Source organism: Dermacentor albipictus, chromosome 6 (genome assembly GCF_038994185.2).
Source record: "Dermacentor albipictus isolate Rhodes 1998 colony chromosome 6, USDA_Dalb.pri_finalv2, whole genome shotgun sequence".
Taxonomy (NCBI): domain Eukaryota; kingdom Metazoa; phylum Arthropoda; class Arachnida; order Ixodida; family Ixodidae; genus Dermacentor; species Dermacentor albipictus.
In genome coordinates this window covers 1,118,923-1,140,114 of record NC_091826.1, presented here as the reverse complement: position 1 = coordinate 1,140,114, position 21,192 = coordinate 1,118,923, and the positions used below count along the sequence as shown (strand labels likewise).

At 49.2% G+C, this 21,192-nt stretch overlaps 1 protein-coding gene across 10 annotated transcripts in view; it reads left to right on the top strand.

Moving 5' to 3' along the window:
- Grip163 (gamma-tubulin complex component 6) overlaps positions 1-21,192 on the top strand; it is a 521,720-nt gene that overhangs the window by 39,921 nt on the left and 460,607 nt on the right. For all 10 annotated transcript variants that reach the window (XR_011514995.1, XR_011514994.1, XM_070539799.1 and 7 more), the window contains one exon: positions 12,081-12,202. Coding sequence is in view for 8 of the 10 variants with exons in the window: in XM_070539799.1 (XP_070395900.1) it covers positions 12,081-12,202 (122 nt within the window). In the remaining 2 variants the exon portion in view is untranslated. The remainder of the gene's footprint in view (positions 1-12,080; positions 12,203-21,192) is intronic.

The window sequence follows — 21,192 nt, the reverse complement described above, 5'->3', positions numbered from 1 at the left end:
CGTAGTCAAAGCCACGCGCCTCTCATAGGAGAACGGGTCCAGAGCTTGTTCGCTCAGCTCCCAGTTGTTTGTCCCGCTTGTAGCTGCACAGGCAGCCTCAGCAGGGCGCCGGGGCAGAAAGGGCATGGCTCCTCCCCACGCACAGCTCAGCTCAAGGGCCTCGCTGACAGGCGGTGGCGGGCGGTATGCGCAAGTGGAGAGAATGTCCCCCTGTATGCGCTTCGCCTCGGTAGCCAGTTCCTCTAAATTACGGAACCGACTGCCACGCAGGTAGGCCGAAAAAGTCGGATGCGCCTGCCGTATCAACCGGTCGACGCGTTCCTCGTTTGAGGCGTGGGGCTCAGCAATAGAGAACAACTCTTCCATCGCTCGCACATATTCCTGCAATGACTCATCCGGAGCCTGCGTGCGTTGCTCCAGCTCTCGCCGCACTCTACCATGGTAGTCTGCGGGTAGAAATTCGCGTAGGAAGGCCATGCGAAACTCCACGAGGTTTGCTGCTCGGTGGCCGACAAGTCGATACCACCTGGCAGCCGCATCAGTCAGTGCTGCGGGAACGACACGTGCCAGCATCTCGTGTTCATCCAATCCCATGGTTCTCTGATAATGCGCCAGATTTTCTATGAATTCTCGGGCACTCACCAGGTCGCCATATCCACGGTATATCGGAATGGCCAACTTTACCGCAGGGCGAGTGAGCCTCGGCGTAGCGACAAGGGCTTTCACCGCCTCCGAGAGGGTTTGGACCATGCCTGCAGCGTTGCGCAGCAACGTGTCTGCTCCAGCTTCGCAGGAAACTGTTGGAGCGTTGCAGGTGCTCTCGAGCGAAGGAGCTATGGCCCCCAACTCGATAAGCGGCGCGGAATCCAAGGGGGTTCCATTCGCGCCAGCCCCGGAAGAAATTTAGTTCCTAGGGGGAACATCCCGTTGTATTCCGTCGCTACCGAGAGCGGCAGATTCGCTTAAGCCACGTTCGGCCAGCGTTGACAAAATGGGTCATTGCTCCGATGCTGCGCCACTGGGCGCTGCACCATGCACTCCAAAGGGACCCTGAGAAGCAGAATTGTTTGTGGAACGGCTGGGTGCCCCACAGGCGGTCGCAGCTGTCCACGGTGCCTTCTGACTGCTCAACGTGTTCGCAGCCAACGAGCAGAAGTTGGAAATGGCTGAGGCCACTGTACCGATCTGCCCACCGTAAGCTCCACAGGGAGCCGATGAGGGCCAAAGTGGCAACAGACTGTCGCTAGCTTCATTGGGAACAGCTGTAGGCAGCGGTGCCGACACGCACGGTTCGGGGAGCGCCAAGGCTCCGTTCCCGTACTGAGCTACGTCCACTCCAGTGGGAGCGGTATCATAGCGTCTCGCTGTCGTGTTCACCCCACTGTGGGCGGCAGTACGCGAGCGTGTGTGTATGCTCGGCTCGAGGGGGGACAAGGCCCCGGTCTCTCGCAAAGCGATGTCTGCTAACGTAATGAGAGGTCAACGGCCGCTCTGGTTAGCAGACATGGTGTGATCAGCCAGATTGCTCAGGCGTTAAGGCTTTCCGAATGAGTTGCCAGGGCTTTTATGTGACAACAGCCTGCCGTTAGCTCCGCAGGGAACCGTTACAGGCAAATGTGCAGGCACGCACAATTCGTGAAGAGCAAGGCTCCGTTCACAAACGTGCTACGTCCGCTCCAGTGGGAGCGATAGCGTAGCACTATGCTGTCTTTTCCACCCCAATGAGGGCTGCAGCGAGCGTGCGCGAAAATAATTCTGCCAGCAAACGAACTTATGCGCCACTTTGTGATCTCTCACGTGGTGATCCTATGGGAACCACCTAGACCACCACGCATGCCGAGGATCCGAGCCCAAAGGGACCGATACGCTCAGTCGCATGTGTTGCTGGCGACACTTTGTGGTCTTTCTCACATGGTGTTCCTTAAGGGTACACCTATAGACCACCACGCGCACCGAGGATCCGATCCCGCAGGAACGATACGCTCAGCTGTGTGTGTAGCATGTGCCCGAAGCGGGCGCTCGTTCGGTCTCCCCTGGGAGTGAAACAGAGCGCCGCAAGGAGAAGGCCCAGAGTACAAGGAAGGCGTTTAATATACGACCACCTTGGCGTTCAGGATAGCTGTTACACCCGTATTGGTGCGGGGCTTGTGAGCCGAAGCTCCCGCAAGTCAAGGTTTTACACTCAGTATCTCAAAAACACGGTAACACACCGCTATACTGGAGGATGGCTCCCAACGACAGTGCTACCAGGGCAACGTTCCTTCTGCTCGAAGTAGCCTCCAAGGGCGACTCAGCGCAGTACGACCGCGCACGACAAGTGAGCCGCGTCTCTCTGGCGTAGCCTTCAGAACAGGAGCAGCGAATAGGTACGCAACCGCCTTGGGTCGAGGACCTTCGGCAAGACCGGCCAACCAAAGGGAAGACCGGGAGAATCGGAAGTCAGTACGCACCATTTCGCTGTCCGAGAGCTTCTCTCTGTGTTGCCGCTCCTCGGTCGACTTGAGTCGCCGGGAGAGAGGGAACGCGGGTTCCCACCCAAACAGACCAATCGGGTGAGCCCCTGGGCCGTTCGGGGGCGGACAGCAGCAAGTGTTTTACGGTCCCGCTGCCGTTCGGTGCCCTCGGAGGAACGAAAGAGAGGGAAAGCGGTGGACCGCGCGCGCAAAGTTCGAAAGCGACCTCGCCGCGCTGTGGCTCCTGTGCCCAAAACATGCTGCGCTATGGCGCTGCAACGAAATGGGCTACGCAGTCCCCACAATGTACAAGAAAAAAAATGGCGTAACTGAAAGCTTTGGTTTCTGACACGCGGTGTCCAGCAGTGCATGCAGAGGTCGTGCAAAATAGCTACTGATAACAACGTTACAAAGAAATAAGTATGGTCATAACTGGAATTCTGTGCTTTAATGCTTCAACTTGAGACTTTTCAAGATGAACAAATGGATATTTCGCAATTCAGGAACATATTCCCCCTCTCATAGCATCTCAAACATGCACATGATGGGGAAAAGCAAAGTAAATGCCCGGCCACAGTGTTGAAACAGACAATAGCACGATTTTTCCTTTCCCAGCGTCTCATTGTTAAGCATTGGAGACACTTTGCTTGTATGTCTGTGGCATGGTGCGTTCGTCTAGTCACATTGCACAATGTATGATCAATGCACGAAAGCTTTGGACCCTTGACTGCCATGTACTAGTGGAACATATTATAGATGTGAACTAGACGTCGTTAAGTGTCTCGGCTATTTGGTCTTTTGTGGTGCATTCAATGGATATTTATGGTTTGCTGGGGCTGCCCAGTGCCGTGAAGCATGAAATGCTTTTAGCTCCTGTTTTTGGCGACCTTCAAGAGACCTCGAGCCAAAATGCTGAGGTGTTATCCAGGCACTCAAAACAAGAATGGAACGAGAACATCTGGGCATTGTTGCAAAGACAAAACAAGATAATCTGGGCAGCCAGTCAAAACTTAAGAAAATGCGGCCTTTGGCACCCAGCTCTTTGTACAAGACCATATTACATACGCTGCCCAAAAAAGTTACAAAAATGTTGCTTCCGAGTTCTTTCTAATGTTTGTTCACAATAACACTCCAGTTGTAACTCCTAGTATGCTGAAGTTTTATTTGTTTCAAGAGGCGAATAACAGGGCACTGTGGGTACCCTACTATGGAAAACTAGTGACCCTTTTCGCAGCGATACCGTGGGTGCTGCCATGTTTGATCATGTGGTGATGCGTTCATTGCTTGCCTCAACTGCCTTCATTGCCTCCGTGTTTACAGTGAGTGTGTATGATGCCAGTGCGGCTTAGCAAACCTCTGTTTCGAGAAATATCATAGACGGTGACTGGGTGGATGACACGAAGCTTTGGCCACAGCTTCAGGAAACATGCAAAAGTGCTTTGGAAGCTGATTATGCTATGTCCAAATGGCGCGAGCAGCATATATGGCACCCGTTTTAAAGGCAGGGTTAAATATATATTCCAAGCTATCCAAACTTTCCGCTCATGAATTGAATCAGAATTAGCGTGTTTTGCTCTTCGTTCTTTATTTGGCAAATATTTTGAAGCAGCGGCTTGTCACATATCTGACTCTAAATTTCCCTACTGCGGTCGCTATCTGAATATTTCTGCCTAATCGTGCGCGGGTGTGCTCAGTTCCGATAGATTTGTTCTTGCTGCACGCGAGGCTTGAAAGATAGCTGTTTGGTACATTGTAATACCTTGTGGCAAAGATGTGTTATCGATAGTAACTCCCTTACTCTCGTGGACTGTCACAAAACATTCAGCTTCGACCATTCGTGCGTTATCGGTGTAGTCCATCATTTAGCGTGTGTATTCCTTAATATGCCAGTCAGTATTTTTGCAGCCAAGTACTGCACACATTTTCAGTCCACATGAGTCAATCCAGTGTGATTGGAGCACAGTGAATTGGTGAAAACTCAGTTGAATTTCCGACAGCTGATCGTACAGAAGCAAGGTGGAAGTGGTAATGGTTTCGTATTCGTGCGCTGTCGCTCAGACTACATGCGGCGCACCGCTGAAAGCGCAATCTCGTTTCTCTAGAACAAACTGTGCCACAAAAAGGGTCAGTACACTTGGGTGTCATCATTTGGCACTGAGACAGGGTTGCCTGTGCTCTTTTCAATGCCAGCAGTCCATGAGTTCTGTGGCACATCGACAGCATCCGGTGCACCGTGGATGGCTGTTTGGCCGAGAGGAGACTTGCAATGAGGTTCTGTCTGTGACAGGAAACTATTGCGTCCATATGGACCAGTGCACAGTAGGGCTTTATGTGGTGTTGTGTAGAGTGCCGTTGCGAACATGCACTACACCCATTTTAAGATTGTTTCTAGTACCACCTCCAACCAATATTCTTTACTGGTAGCCATTTCATGCTTACATCTACTCTTGATTACGAGAGGAGAAGGAGGAAATAACTTTATTGTGTCCTGAGGAACCCCTCCTCACCCACTCCTGGTTTAGTGGTCGGCAAGGGTTGCGGGCTGCACCCACGTTGGGACGGGAAGCCCGTGAGCCTCCGCCCATTCGTGAGCCCTCTGGACGGCCCGGAGCTGGGTCTGGTGGTCGTCGCTTCGCAGGGCGTTTCGCCACAATCCGGACATTGCGGCTCTACTTCTGGTGAATAACGGCTCAGTCTGCCTCTCGAGGGGAACGACCCTGTCTGAAGCATTCTGAATATCGATGACTGGTCTAGTGAGTTTAGCGTGGGGGAGTGGGAAGGTCCTCCTCGACAGCTGATAGTGTGTTATTTTGTTGAAGGTGAGCAGTGGGTCTCGGTGCTCCCCTCCCTCCCCGCCACTTCGTTCGCCATGATCGCCACGGTGCGTGAGTCCTCGTGCGCGTTCATGCGCCAGCTTGTTGGCGTTGGGAAATTCGGGGTGCACGTCGGCCCCATGTGGGCTGGAAACCATTTGACGATGTGATGACCCGCGGCTCCCTCGCTGCCGAGGACGGCCGCCGCTTCCCGGGATATCGAGCCCGAGGCGAATGCTCTTGCTGCCGATCGCGAATCTGTGTAGACGTAAGGACGTTCGGGGTCCCTCATTGCCATGGCTATTGCCACCTGTTCGGCCACTTCGGACGTTACCCCCTTGACCGATGCTGCGTTAATTATCGTACCATCCCAGCGTATCGAGACGGTCGCGTACCGGGCAGTTGGCGGTCGATTTCAGCAGTGCTTGGGCCCTCGCCTTTTGGTGCCCCTCGTTGAATTGCGGGTAGACGTTTCTCGGAAGCGGTTCTACCTTGAAAGTGCCCTTGACCACCGCACTGAGCACAATCTTGCGTGCGTTGCACTCTGCCTCGGCATTTATCCCTGCTTCTTCTAGGATGCGCCTGCCAGGGCTGGCAGGCGCATCCTAGACAGCTGCACGACCTGTGCCTTGGTCTGCGCTTCGATGATTTCTGATAGTGAATTGTTGACCCCTAACCGATCGAGCCGTTCTGTGCTTGTAGTGATCGGAAGACCTAGCACCCTTTTGATGCTCTTGCGCATCAGTGTCTCTATCTTGGCCGTGTCACTCTTGGTCCATTTTAGCGCCGAGGCTACGTAATTTACGTGACTCATGAGGAAGGCGTGGTAAAGTCTGATGAGATTGCTCTCATTGAGCCCTCCCCTGCAATTTGTCACCCTGAGGATCAGCCGGAGCATGTTCTCCGTTTTGGACCTGAGTTTCATGACAGTTTGCGTGTTACCGCCTTTAGCCTCAATTAGCAGCCCCAGGATTCTTATAGTGTTCACTCTGGGAATCGGCTGGCCGGCACTCGTGTGTGATTTGATCGGTATTTGATCGATCGGCATCTGTAGGAGCTCTTTCATGATGTCGCGACTTGTTTCCCGTGAAAGTAAAAAAATTAATATATCATTCATTATTTCACTCTCAAATAAGCTACTGCCGTCTTGTGTGGGGAACTGCGGCTCGCGTGCATCTAAACCAACTACTGCTTCTGCAAAAAAAAGCTATCCGCATAGTTTCTGGCTCAGATTGCCTAGCTCACACCAGACCACTGTTTATTAAACATGGAGTATCTCCCATTCATCATCTAGTGTCATTTACCATTCTTCGCGCCTTGAATAACTTCAGCTTGCCTCGGGCTAAGTTCATAATCCAACTCTCATCGGTGACAAACGCACACTCATACAAGCACCAGACGCAAAGAGAAATGGCATCTACCCCGACTTCGCACGACGTATGGCTCCCAAATGTTGCATTTCCTGGTTCCGAACACCTTTAACACAAACAAATGGTACACAGAAAATATGAACCTAAACAGAAAAACAATTGTTCAGTAATTTTTTGAACATGTGGTGGGTTCAAACCCAAATTAGGCTAATTGTGTTTTTTTTTACATTGTATAAGAAGAAATGCTGCTATGTATTGTTTGAACTTGATATATTATATCGTAATGTTGAAATGCAATTACGTTTTACTCCTTCTGTTTCTGCTATACCGCTGTATTATGCTTTTTTGTTACTTCTCAGTGCATTGTATATTTGAATTTTTACTTTGTATTGCATTAAGCTTAATTGAAATTCTGCATTGTGTATGGTTCCTTGATTCATGATGTATGTCAAATTGTACTTTTTTCCCTTCACTGCTGCCATTTTGTAAATGGGCTCCGGACCCCGTCAAGCTGCTTCAAGGCAGCTTTTTGTCCCTGGCCTTTTTCTCTTGGAAAAATAAATGAATCTCGAATCTTGAATCTTGAATCTTGAAATTCCTCATGCCTTGTTTCGAGGGCCTGTACAGCAACAGTACGATCTCTGTTGTCTGCGCCGCTGTTAGCAATGGCGCAGACTCTGCCTTTGTCATCCTCGCAAATGGCTTCGAAGGTCAGAAAGCATGTCGCATTGCATAATGCTGGTTTCCGATAGTCAGCTTCGCCTCAATATAGCAGCATTACGCAGTGAAGCATACCAAAAGTGGGAAGGTGCACTTATCATGGAACACAGTATGCATTCCTTAATTATATACAGGTGCACCAGCCGTCACCTGTCACAGTACGAGCACCGAGGTGCCTAATAAGTGTGCTGGCAGGCCTCCAGAGCTATTTTGGACATGCCTGCAGCCATTTGAGCCCTTGGGGGCAGTAAGAGGCATGCATTCACTTTTTTTGGGCTGCCCGATTTTTCTGATGTTTTTGAGGCCCCTAGGGAGTCCGAAGAATCGGACATAGAAATATATGTACCCAACTATACGAATTGAAGTGTGAACATTCATATAATTCAGTTCGTGACTCAATTTTGTACTACTATATTTTTCATATATTTAGTGAAATACTCGGCTGAGGTCGATGCATTGCACACCACCTTGCCATGGCACTTCGTTTGTTTTGGGACAAAAGAAAATTTAATTCTGTAGTTCTTACGTGGCAAAACCAGAATATGATTGTGAGGCACGCCTATCCTGGCACAAGGGTCGTCTGTGTCGTCAACTCCAGTCTAAACAATTCATATACTTGACGCTGACAAAGGGGACGGCGATGAAAGCAACATGTATGTGCAAAGATACAGGACTGATTAGCCACTGGAAGGCATGCAGATCATATCGCATACGCATGTTCATGCACACAGATTCATGTGTTTGCACATGCAGTTCGGAAGTTTATTTCAATCTGTGAACTTCTATGCGCAATTGCAGTAGTTGCCAACTTCTACAGCTGTTAAAAACATCTATGCATGATCGGAGAACTGATCACCGGTTATCCACTCATACGAACATATTAACGGCAAGCTTTCCATGATGGCTTGTTGAATGTTTGCTGGTCACATCGGCCATCAGCCAATTTTCATCATGGCACACTGCCTTGGCCATTAGGCCTAATCGGTAGTTCTTTAAAAGTTTGGCCGGGTATCGTTGACAAAAGTTGTGGTTTTATGCTGAATCGACTTGTATATATTCACAGAGGCCACACGACAGACAGGAAGCTGACAAACCAAACTGCCTCACAACGAAAGTGAGTGTACGGGATGGTATGAATGTTGTTCTCTAACACCACCATCTTTGCGACACACCTTACGGAGGCATCTCATTTTGGTGCCATTCATAGACGCATAGTTTTTTGTTGAGCTCTTAGCATTGTTATTGTAAAGCATATCAAAGTATATCTGTCATTTGGAATGCACATAAGACGCCTGTCATTGAATTTTGTCTTGGGCCTGATGGCACAAATTGTTCTCGTTCATTTGTACTTTTATGTATGTCTTGCGCCCAGGCACATATGTTTGTTCTCGTTAGCCTACAAAATTTTAATTAATCATTTGAAAAATTAAATTCCTTGACCCCAATAAAAATATTTGCAACCTACCATGCATGGTTACCATCCATGGAAAGCCAAGCTTAATTGGCCACTGTTGGCTTTGTGTCTTGCTTTACTGTTGAGAGCAGTTACTGATTGCACAGTAATAACAAGCTTCGACAAATGGCTACAAATTACTGCTGTACTACTCAAAGTGTTCCAAAAATACCAATATTACTGCTCTGGAACTGCTCCAAAACTCTGGTGTGGCTGCTCCTAAACTGCTCCAGAACATTTTTCCTGCTCCAAAAATTGCTCCAAATCCTAAAGGCTGGACCACCACTATATAGAGGATAATAATAAATATGTGTGTGTGAAATATATGTGACATATATAAGGATAATGATGTCTACACTCGAGACGCTTGCTTTGGGTGGAAGCAGCAAATTTGACAGTGCATTATCATTACTACACCTTATTATTACTACACCTTTGCCAATTTTGTTATTAGGAACTAAAGAAACAAACAAACAATTATGCAGTTTTATGTGCCAAAACCACGATGATGAGGCATGCCATAGTGGGGCACTCCAGAATAATTTGGACCACTTGGGGTTCTTAACGTGCACCTAAATATAAATACGTGGGTGTTTTCACATTTCATCCCCATCAAAATGCGGCCTCGTAGCCGGAACTATGAAATAAAACCATGGAAAAAAAAGTAGTTTTATCATGGAATTGAATATTTATGCCGTCAATACTTTTCTTGTTTTTGTATAATAGTGTTTTCATGATTATATTGACCATGTCACAAAATTCAGTGGTGAATGAGATGGTGAATGGCAAATAATTCCAAGTACCTTTTTTGCTATGACGATTAAGAAACTGCTTGTTGAGTTCGAGACATACTGTGGGGATGCGCGACTCTCGCACGTCCCGATATTTTTCCCGCATAGCGCGTCTCCTGTAATGCGGCTTCGCCGCGTGGCCTGCGTGATGCCCGCAGCGGTCGATGTGGTTGGGGCGCAGTGCGAGAGATGGCGCGAGTGTTGCGCTGCTAACGCCGCCGACAGGCAAGGTTACCTGGGCGCCGAAAGGAAGGCGCTTGCTCTCTTTGGGTTCGGGAAGCAAGCGGGACGGATGTGCCGTGCCGCGCGCCGACCGATGCTTCGGCGAGACCGTCTCGCGTGGCCACCTTCGAACGCGCCACGATTCGCGTGACCACACACGCGAACGACCAGGCGTTGGGATCCAGCATGGGGCGAACATATTCGCACGTTTCCGGTCGCGGTGAGTCGGACTTCTAGATTTGTCGCGCGCCCATTGGCATGTTTTGTGGATAGCAACTCGGCTAGCAGGCATTGATCTATGAAAGGTGCAATAAATGCCCTTGTGATTGTTTGCACTACTGTGTTGTCGTTCCTTTGTCCCAAGAGCACGGAGGAGAACCCCACAATACAAACTCGTGATCATGTCTACGCTGACATGTCATGCGAGCCCATACAAAAACAACGCCACCATCTTTGCTGGTTTTTCTATAGCAATACTGTGAACTATAAAGCAGAAAACAGAAAAGATTGTGATCATAACCACACAACCAAGTCTCAAGGCACACCAAACAATCATAAAGGAACTGTGAAATGTAAAAAGTGGATTGTTAATGTCATCAAAATGCTTCTCTAGACATCTAGCATTAAAATAGGTTACAGAGGGAAAGCATTGTGACTTAAATTAGTTGAAACGGTCAACTGAAAAGTCGGATGCCATGTTTGGCAATCAACACAATGAGCAATAGTTGAAGGATCACACATGCGACTAACTGATTATAGCAATGTCAGATTTGTGAACAATGCGATAAATCCTATTGGCAGTCATTTTTCCCATCTTAATGTTAGTTATCTGTGCAAATAAACTGCAAGTTGTTTGCCTTCTTTAACGCTAGGGCCTTAGAAAAGGGCACCTTATCTTCTCGAGACGTATTGTTATTGACAAGCACAGGATGAAACCCTCCTATAGAAACCAATATACTTAAAATATCTTTTTAACGGACTCTTTTTAGTTCAAATTGGAGATTTACTTAATTTTGTGCCAAGTAAGCTAAACTCTGGTGGCATGCATTAATAAATTACCCCTGGTAAGCACAGCTTCAATACAGGACAAGAGAAAACTGTAACTTGCTAGACTGACTGTTCAAAACTCCTGTCAGCTACCAGCAGCATACCAACCAGCCGTGTTATGAAGGCCACTACCACCACTCTATGCCCACTTGTGCAGATTCTGGCACACAACGCTCTAGCATCCAACAGTGCACCAAGGGTGTTGCTTTGTGCTTTGCACCTGCAATTTTTTCACCCAAGTGATAAAATCAGCACAAATAAGAGAGAGAGAGAGAGCGGTACATTCCTCTAGCCAGCTACAAACAAAAGAACGCCTGCAGAAGCTATCTCAGGCAAACCACTAAGATGCACATGTGAAGAAACCACGCATATACCAAATACCCAGCACATTGTGACTATATGCGGAATGCACTACATTTTATAGTACTACAGGAAGTTAGGCAAGTTAGTTTCTGGTCCTAATGAACACACAGAGTTCAATAAGAATGTACAGAGTGTCCAGTCTACTATCTTGCCTTCGTCCCTATTAGTGCTCTGATTAAACACTTCATTTCCACACCTGTCAGTGTTGACAGATTACTGTATAGTTCAATTATGATATAATGAAGTTTAATTATGAATTTTCTACTGCACCAATTGTGCTCAAATTTTCCCGACTTGCTGTGGGATGCATATTTTTTTAAATGTACTGCATCATTCAACCCAAAAATTTAGTGATGTGGACTCGCATGAACACCTTGTCACATCACCACCTTGTCAATTTCCACAAACATTATGCGAATTACTTTTGCACATAATTTTTTTTATTCTGTTGAGGGTTTACTAAAGCTATACTGTGGTAAACTTTGTACATCCAGAGTCAATTAATTGGTTCAGGGGTTGCTTAATTTCTCTGCTGTTCTTTTTGCTACTTTTTCACAAACTTTTCTATTCAGTAACCAATGTTGAGTTACTACATAAAGGTCCTGGTCACCTTTTGGTGTTCAAGGTTGTTCTTTAGGACTGCCTGAACTTTATTTCTATGTGTGCCAACCTTATTACTTATGAAGCCATGTACTAAGATTTTAAAGTTTACACATTACTTACTTTTGGACAAATTTGTTACGGCTGACAAATCCCCGATTTGTCTTTCATTGTGCTCTATGCATATTTTTATAGACGCCTTTGGAAGTGCCTAGAGCAAGTAAAGGACAAACCGCTTCTATTTGCAGAGGAGGTGCAAGCATGCTTGGAGTTCCTGCTTCACATGGCTGACAGTGGGCCTCCAAGTGCAAAGCAACAAGCACACTCCCTGTTCTTCGCGGTACCCCCAACTGCCCCAGGCAATGAACAAGTGAGCACGGCCTGCTTCTTATGGACGCAAACAGGATATTTAGTGTAGGGTTGAACCTCATTCTAATGCAGTCACATTTGACACAAAACTGCTTTTATTTTTTTAAATATATTTTTTTACTATATTTTGAATATATATATTTAAATATAACAAGCTTAGTACCAATTAAGGGAAAAATGGGCCATCCACCCAATCGTAGCAGTTGCTACAAAGGAAACCCATGCGGATTCCTCGAATGAAAAGCCTTGCAGTTGAACGAAAATTTATCCTGGTCTGGGTGGTACTCAAACCCGGGACTATCGCCTTTTCCAGGCAGCCGCTCTTCAATCTGAGCTAGCCAGGCGACTAGCAGATGGCAGGGCGAAGTTGAATTTGTCGACTACTCAAAGCAAAGGCAACAGTTTGACGTAATAGTTCTGCAGAAACCTGCAAGGTGGAGAGAAGTAATTAATTGGATTACTTAGTTGGATTACGATTGGTGATGCATGCGTGCGGCAGGGCACTGCATTCAACTAGTGCATGTGGCAGTGTGCTGCACGTAACTATTTTCGGTTGCTAGCAGAATTAGCGAAAATTGACTTTTTCTTCAGAAACGAATACACTAGCGGCAAGCTTCCTGCAGCAGCGTGCCACACAGTTTTCATGTTGACCACGCAAGCGGACGACTGCTGCTACCATTGTTGGCTCAGTACTGAGGAGCCAAGGAAGCACCATGGTTGCCACTAGGCGTAACCAGCTTTGAAGTGCAGCCGTAGCACTGTGCTTCAAAAACAACTGCTGATGATCACAAAATGAACTGTTTTGAGAATGCCTTATTTCTCATTGCGTCAGTTCGTACACAAAAAGAAGACATGCTGCTATATGCGCCATCGAGACATCGATGCACCTACGTGATGCCGTCTCACCATCTCGCATGCAGTGCAACAGCAACTAGACGCAGGCTCTCAAGTTGAACTTTCCATGTACCGCAGCTCTCGTTCGTACTACATATCTTACAGTGGTTATCGCTTGTTGCAAAGGATAAAATTAAGACACCCATTTATACTGCTGGCCACCGTATTGCTTCAAGAACAAACTGTAGCTGCAGTTGTGTCACCGGTGAGGATGGCGATGCGCTCGGACCAGAAAGCCGCAGCTTGGCAGCTCTCGATGGCTGGATCCCCACTGGTGGGCCAGCTGTTGTCGATGTATGGTTGTTTATAGGCTAGTACAGTATATAGGTATGGTACGGTATATAGGTACATACAACCACACCTCGATAAATCGAACATAGATATATTGAATTATTACGTATACCGAACACTTTCTACCGTATTTACTCGCATAATGATCGCACTTGCATAATGATCGCACCCCTGAATTTTGTCATCAAAATTTGCTCTTCTTTATTTCCCGTGTAATGATCGCACCCTGAACTTGCTGCAGTGATATGTCGTGTGCCAACTCTAGCTAATAATGATAGCGCTATCTGTCGAATGCTACACGAACGATTCTTCTAGACAAACCAAGCAGTCTGCATGCACCAACCATTCTCAAGCAGATGCCCCATTTCATTCCTTTCATCACTTACCGCACTTCCATGACAAAAAAAAAAGAAAAGAAAAAAAGAAGGCTACAATCAAGCTCGCCTATATTATGTGTAGGCTTAATTATGGCTGTGGTCAACAACAACAACAAAAAAAAGGCACCTTTCGATTTTTCTCGTCTGCACTCGTGGGCACGCAACAAATCACGAGCGGCAACGATAGCAGCCACGTTTACACTGATACGTTAGAAGTGTACCCTATTCATACGCCGATGCTTGTAACATGGCTAAGATATTCACCCACCCTTAGCAGAAACATGCTGTATTAGGATGGTAGTGAAGACAAATGCCACAGTTTCCGCAGCACGCTCGCCATGTGTTCCTATGTCACTGGCAGCTAAGCGCGCCCATCTGTTTCTGTCCCCTCAAAGTGGACATGGCTACATTATTGCCGCAAACTTGCCGATATTAACAATATTATTCGTTACTGATACAGAAGAAACTGTTCCAATGCACGTAATGTCCTCACAAGAACAATAAAAATCGCGTTCAGCGCATTCGGCTTGTTCCGCCGACCGCCATCTTTGTTTTGGTGTCCCGCACTACATACAGGGGCAGCCACCTATTTGTTGACCTGTTGTCATCTTGCAGCAAATGCGAGATGAAAAAAAAATTCTTTTTTTTTTGCGGGAAATTTAACCCACGTAATATTGCACCCTGAATTTGCTTCAAATTTTATTTGCTTCAAATTTTTTTTTACAAATAAGCGTGATCATTATGCAAGTAAATACATTGTATCACCTGGAAAATCGCGTTCATTTTCTAAAAAAATTTTCGAGTGGGGTCGTACGTAAAATGCATATATCGAACTCCGCCACCCCAGACCACGTGTGCTCTGTTTACAGACAGTGACCTTTCCTGCAACACCCTCGAAGATAGCGGTAGCGCAATGGGCATTCTCGACTGCTGCGCACCGTAGCTGCACACATCGATCGCACTGAGGGCTATATGTGAAAGTAGAGGCGTACGCAAACGACGGCTTGTCTAGTTCGACAAGATCAACAATGCATTGCATTTGTTGCATTTACACCGCCTGCCGTGCCTCATGAGGTATGGTAGTTTGCATTCACAAACATGCGCAACAGTGTGTGCTCAATGGGCTCCCTCATAGACGCCTTGGCAGATGCCACTTAATACTTTGTTATTGACAGTGTTTGAAAATGCTTCAATTGACGGATGTGGAGATCGCAGCACAAGTAGTGGCCAAACAAAGACGCTGCCGAGGTTGATCCTGCAAGCACCGATGTTGCCACGCTTCAGACTTCAACTGGGGCTATCTATGGGCGTATCCAAGGGGGGGGGGGTCTTATGGGGCTTTAGGCCCCCCCCCCCCCCAATTTTCTTGCGCTGTCATGCACCGCCGACCAAAACGACCCCCGCCACTTTAAATCATTGTGGATCTTGTCTAGAATATGTTTTTATGCTCGAACAGACATTTCAGCGTGAACATTGGGAACTTGGGCTCGTTTTAGTGGTAATGCCCATGCATTTGGAGTTACATAATGCTAGGAGCCCCATCCGAGCACAAAGTTTCAAGGGCATTTTGATGGCGAGAGGGCATGCTGTGGCATCTCATGGAAGCTGTAGAATCTACAAAGTGCATAGATTTCGATTCCAAAACCTTATGGGTTTAATGTTCTTAGTAACTTTTAATGCGAAAGGTGCATTGACATTTCCAAAGTCGGGCTTTATATTTTCAATTCCGGAACTTTGTGGGTTTAATGTTCTTAATGGTTATATTGTGCTCAGTTTTACACAGACGATATTAAGGAAGGACAGGATGTGGACGGACATAGCACAAAGGCCATGAACGTTCACCAACTAGCCCCCTTCATTGCTTTACTAAAAATTTAATGTTCTTTAAACATTTGATCCCAAAGGTGCATTGACTTTTCTATATTTGTACATCGGACCATACAACGAGACAAGCCAAATCAACACACTAATGGACAAGTTGACAAAGCACGCAGCGAGGTCCGATGAGAAGGAGTGATATGGTGGATTGTTTCGGCCATCATGTCACAGAAAAGAATATTGCTACGGGGTATGCTCCCACTGACGAAGAGCTGAGCAGGAAGAAGACGAAGACGACGATTTAGAAGCTAGCGCGGGCTGTTGCCTCTTGGCCAAGCGCAGCGTATTTTCCTTGTAAATATATTTGTACATAGCTTGTCGTCTGCATCTTTCTACGTAACATATTTGGTGGAGGTGGACGTTCCCTGTACCTCGTCACGGAGCTTCGCAGTGGCCGGTACGTCGAGCCTACCTTCATGGCTCCCGGCGACGCCAACCCGACTCCACCGGCTCCGACACCTGCTGCCACTTCGACGACCTACATCACCCTCTCCGCTCCCCGTGATCCTGGCGTATTCTCGGCAAAAGATGGGGAAGACGTCGAGGACTGGCTCAGCCTTTACGAACACGTCAGCCGCAATAACCGGTGGGACCCCACTATCATGCTCGCCAACGTAGTCTTTTACCTCGGTGGCACACCTCGAGTTTGGTTTCGGACGCACGAAGAGGAGCTCACCAGTTGGGATTCGTTCAAGCAAAAGCTCCGAGACTTGTTCGGCAACCCCTACGGTCACAAACTTGCCGCGCAGAAGGCGCTTTCCGGCCGTGTGCAGACGTCAACAGAGCCCTATGTCACGTACATTCAGGACGTCCTGGCTCTGTGCCGCAAAGTTGATGCACACATGCCTGAGTCGGACAAGGTATCCCACATCCTCAAAGGCATTGCCGATGACGCCTTCAACTTGCTCGTATTCAACAACGTCGCGACGGTGGATGCTGTTCTCAAAGAGTGCCGCCGCCTGGAACTCGCTAAAAGCAGACGTATCAATCAGCAGTTTGCCCGTCTGCCCAACACCCCAGCGACTTCTTCCTGTGCCGACGCTCCTCGTCCCAACACCACCGGCGATATTACCAAGATCGTTCGGCGTGAGATTGAGGCCGCCTATCCGGCTGCCTTCGACTCCAGCCCCACCAACGCACCGGCAGTCACGGTTTCCCTGATCCAGGCAGTTGTCCGCCAGGAGTTCGAAAACATGGGCCTTCACACCATCTGCTCGGCCCATCACCCTGATACCCATCCGGCTTCTTCGATTCCGCCCCGTCCCGCATCGTCTTACCCACCACGTTTCCGCAACCCAGCTGAATGGCGCACTGCTGACGACAAGCCCATTTGTTTTCACTGCCGTCGCATCGGGCACATTTCTCGGCACTGTCGAAGTCGCTGGACTTCCCCGACCCGGTCTGCTTATACTGCCTATTCCCGCCCCTCGGGTGGCCCTTCTCGTCCTTATGCCGCACGCTCCGATAATGCCGCCACTGACTCTCCTGCGCCGAACCGCCCCTATTCTCGTTCACCTTCGCCCCAAGGACGACAATCTCGCTCTCCCCAGCCCCGTCGCTCCTTTTCGCCGACTCCCTTCGGACGCCGCTCCCAGCCGGAAAACTGAATGATGCAGCGCCTCGAGGTGACGCTGCATTGCTCCCTACGCCGCCAAATCCTCCACTGACGTTGCCCACTCATCTGAACCTTCTTGACGTGCAAGTCGACGGTGTTCCTGTATCTGCTCTTATAGACACTGGGGCGCATTTGTCGGTAATGAGCGCGGACTTTCGTACCCGCCTGAAAAAAATAATCACGCCCGCCACGACGCTTGTTGTCCGTGTCGCCGATGGCGGAACAGCCCCCGTAATTGGTATGTGTGCCGCCCGCGTCTCCTTCGCCGATCGCTCAACAGTCGTGCTATTCACAGTCATCGCCCACTGTCCCCACGACATCATCCTCGGCTTAGACTTCCTCTCCGCACATTCTGCTCTCATCGATTGTTCCGCCAGTACTCTCCGCCTTGACCTGCCTGTTCTGGATCCTGCTGAACCACACCCCAGTCGCCTCAGTTCCGCCGACTTCGTTCGCTTGCCACCTTCGGCACTGACCTACGTTGACCTAGTGTCATCCCCACCAGTCCCCGACGGTCACTACATCGCGGCTCCTATGCCAGACGTCCTCCTTACACACGGGATCACAGTACCCCATACAGTTTTATCTATTACGGCGAATTGCGTCTGCCTGCCAGTGGTCAACTTTGGCTTGACGACACAAGTGCTGCCACGTGGGATGTCTTTGGCCCAGCTTTGTTCATTCGAGGATCACTCAGTAGCATCCATTGCAGTAGACGACACTTCATCCGATCCTCCTCTCCTATCGCAGTCGACAAATTGTACCATCGCTGACTTACGGAAAATGATTGCCCCCGACTTGCCCTCCGAGCACGCTCGTGACCTCTACCGCGTTCTGTTTTCCTACCACGATATTTTTGACTTTAACGATCGTCCTTTAGCCCAAACTACAGCTGTCAAACATCGCATTAATACCGGCGATGCCCCTCCCATTCATCGCCGCCCGTATCGAGTGTCACCAGCTGAGCGTCAAGTTATTCACGCAGAAGTTCGCCAAATGCTTGCCAAGAACATTATTGAACCGTCATGTAGTCCTTGGGCGTCACCGGTTGTGCTGGTAAAAAAGAAGGATGGCTCATGGCGCTTTTGCGTGGATTATCGGCACCTTCACAGGGTTACCAAAAAGGACGTGTATCCCCTACCTCGGATTGATGACGCCCTTGACTGCCTCCACGGTGCTCGCTATTTCTCCTCTATTGACCTTCGCTCCGGCTATTGGCAGATTGCCGTAGACGATCTCGACCGCGAGAAGACTGCCTTTGTAACACCCGACGGTCTTTATCAATTCAAGGTGATGCCGTTCGGCCTATGTAACGCTCCTGCCACTTTTGAACGCATGATGGACTCCCTTCTTCACGGTTTCAAATGGTCCACATGCCTATGCTACTTGGACGACGTCATAGTATTCTCCCCAACGTTCGCTACGCACCTCGAGCGCCTCTCGGCAGTCCTGGACGTTTTTCGTCGCGCCGGTCTGCAACTGAACGCATCGAAGTGCCAATTCGGCCGTCGCCAGATTACCGTCCTTGGGCATCTCGTTGACGCGAACGGAGTGCAACCGGACCCAGGCAAGATCCATGCTGTTACGCACTTTCCTGTTCCGAAGTGTGTCAAGGATGTGCGCAGCTTCATCGGCCTTTGTTCCTACTTCCGCCGTTTCGTGAAAAATTTCGCGGCCATAGCACGACCACTAACCGAGCTCTTGAAAAAAGACGCCCCTTTCCAGTGGGGCGTTAACGAGGCCTCTGCATTCTCGCATCTAATCGACGTTCTCACAACGCCTCCCGTTCTGGCCCATTTCGATCCGTCTGCGCCTACCGAAGTTCGTACTGATGCCAGCGGTCACGGAATTGGCGCAGTACTGGCACAACGCCAGCGCGGCAACGACCGTGTTATCGCTTACGCCAGCAGGCTCCTTTCACCCGCGGAGCGCAACTATTCCATCACTGAGCGTGAGTGTCTGGCCCTAGTTTGGGCGGTTGCGAAGTTCCGCCCACACTTATATGGCCGACCCTTTTCCGTTATCGCAGACCATCACGCGCTTTGTTGGTTATGCTCATTGAAAGACCCTTCAGGAAGACTTGGTCGCTGGGCCCTACGCCTCCAAGAATATTCGTTCTCTGTCACCTACAAATTTGGCCGACTACACAAGGACGCTGACTGCCTGTCTCGCTACCCGGTAGACGAGCCTGACGACGCCGACAGTAGTACTGCCGACGGCATTTTCTCTGTGTCTGCCTTCGTTAACATCGCCGATGAGCAGTACCGAGACCTATCGCTGCGAGTACTCATCGAGCGTCTGCGCTCTACACCTACCGACGCATCCGTTCGCCGATATGTCCTCCAGGGCGGCATTCTGTACCGAAGGAACTTCCTCCCTGACGGATCTGATCTTCTTCTTGTCGTGCCAAAACATCTACGACAGACTGTGCTCTTTGAGATGCATGACGCACCTACTGCAGGACATCTTGGCGTAACCCGCACGTACGACCGCGTCCGCCGCCGCTTCTATTGGCCTGGTCTCGCTCGCTCTGTCCGACACTATGTTGCTGCCTGTGATACCTGCCAGCGTCGGAAAACACCTCAGGTGCTACCTGCCGGTCATCTCCAGCCGATCACTGTCCCTGTGGAACCGTTCTTTCGTGTTGGATTAGACCTCCTCGGTCCCTTTCCCACGTCATCCTCTGGGAACAAATGGGTAGCCGTCGCAACTGACTACGCCACCCGATACGCTATCACGCGGGCTCTCCCTACCAGTTGCGCCACTGACGTCGCGGACTTTCTCTTGCGGGACATTATCTTACTTCATGGCGCCCCGCGACAGCTGCTCACTGACCGTGGTCGTAGCTTCCTCTCGAAAGTTATCGCCGACATTGTACGTTCCTGCTCCACTCAACACAAGCTGACTACCTCATACCATCCTCAAACCAATGGCCTGACAGAGCGGTTAAACCGTACTCTTACCGATATGCTGTCAAAGTATGTTTCCAAGGACCACCGCGACTGGGACATTGCGCTTCCTTACGTCACATTCGCTTATAATTCTTCCCGGCACGACACCGCCGGATTTTCTCCCTTTTATCTGCTCTACGGTCGCGAACCGACCTTGCCCCTTGACACGGCACTTCCTCCTGCTTCGATCTCAACAAGCGAGTATGCGCGCGACGCCATCGCTCTCGCCGACCATGCACGCCAGCTTGCCCGTGCTCGACTGACGGACTCGCAAACCACTCAGCAGCGTCAGTACAACGCCCGCCACCGTGACGTGCAGTTTTCGCCTGGTGCGCTCGTGCTCTTGTGGTCGCCCTCTCGTCACGTCGGACTTTCACAAAAGCTCCTTTTGCGATACACAGGACCCTACCGCGTGCTGCGCCAGGTGACGCCTGTGACTTATGAAATTGCTCCTGTGAGCTCAACCTCGTCATCTACTCTGGCGTCTAGTGATGTCGTGCACGTCAGTAGGCTCAAGAGCTACTATACTGCTTCAGAGTCCAGCCTTTAGTCACTCCGGGACGGCGCTTTTGCCGCCGGGGGTAGTGCTACGGGGTATGCTCCCACTGACGAAGAGCTGAGCAGGAAGAAGACGAAGACGACGATTTAGAAGCTAGCGCGGGCTGTTGCCTCTTGGCCAAGCGCAGCGTATTTTCCTTGTAAATATACGTACAATATCAACAATATACGTAACAATATCAACATATCTTTTTTTCACCTGTGCCAAAGCATCCATGTCAAGACACTAAAGCCAGCAAAGCTATCATCATCATCATCATCATCATCATCATCAGCCTGGTTATGCCATCTGCAGGGCAAAGGCCTCTCCCATACTTCTCCAACAACCCCAGTCATGTACTAATTGTGGCCGTGTCGTCCCTGCAAACTTCTTAATCTCACCCGCCCACCTAACTTTCTGCCGCCCCCAGCTACTCTTCCCTTCCAT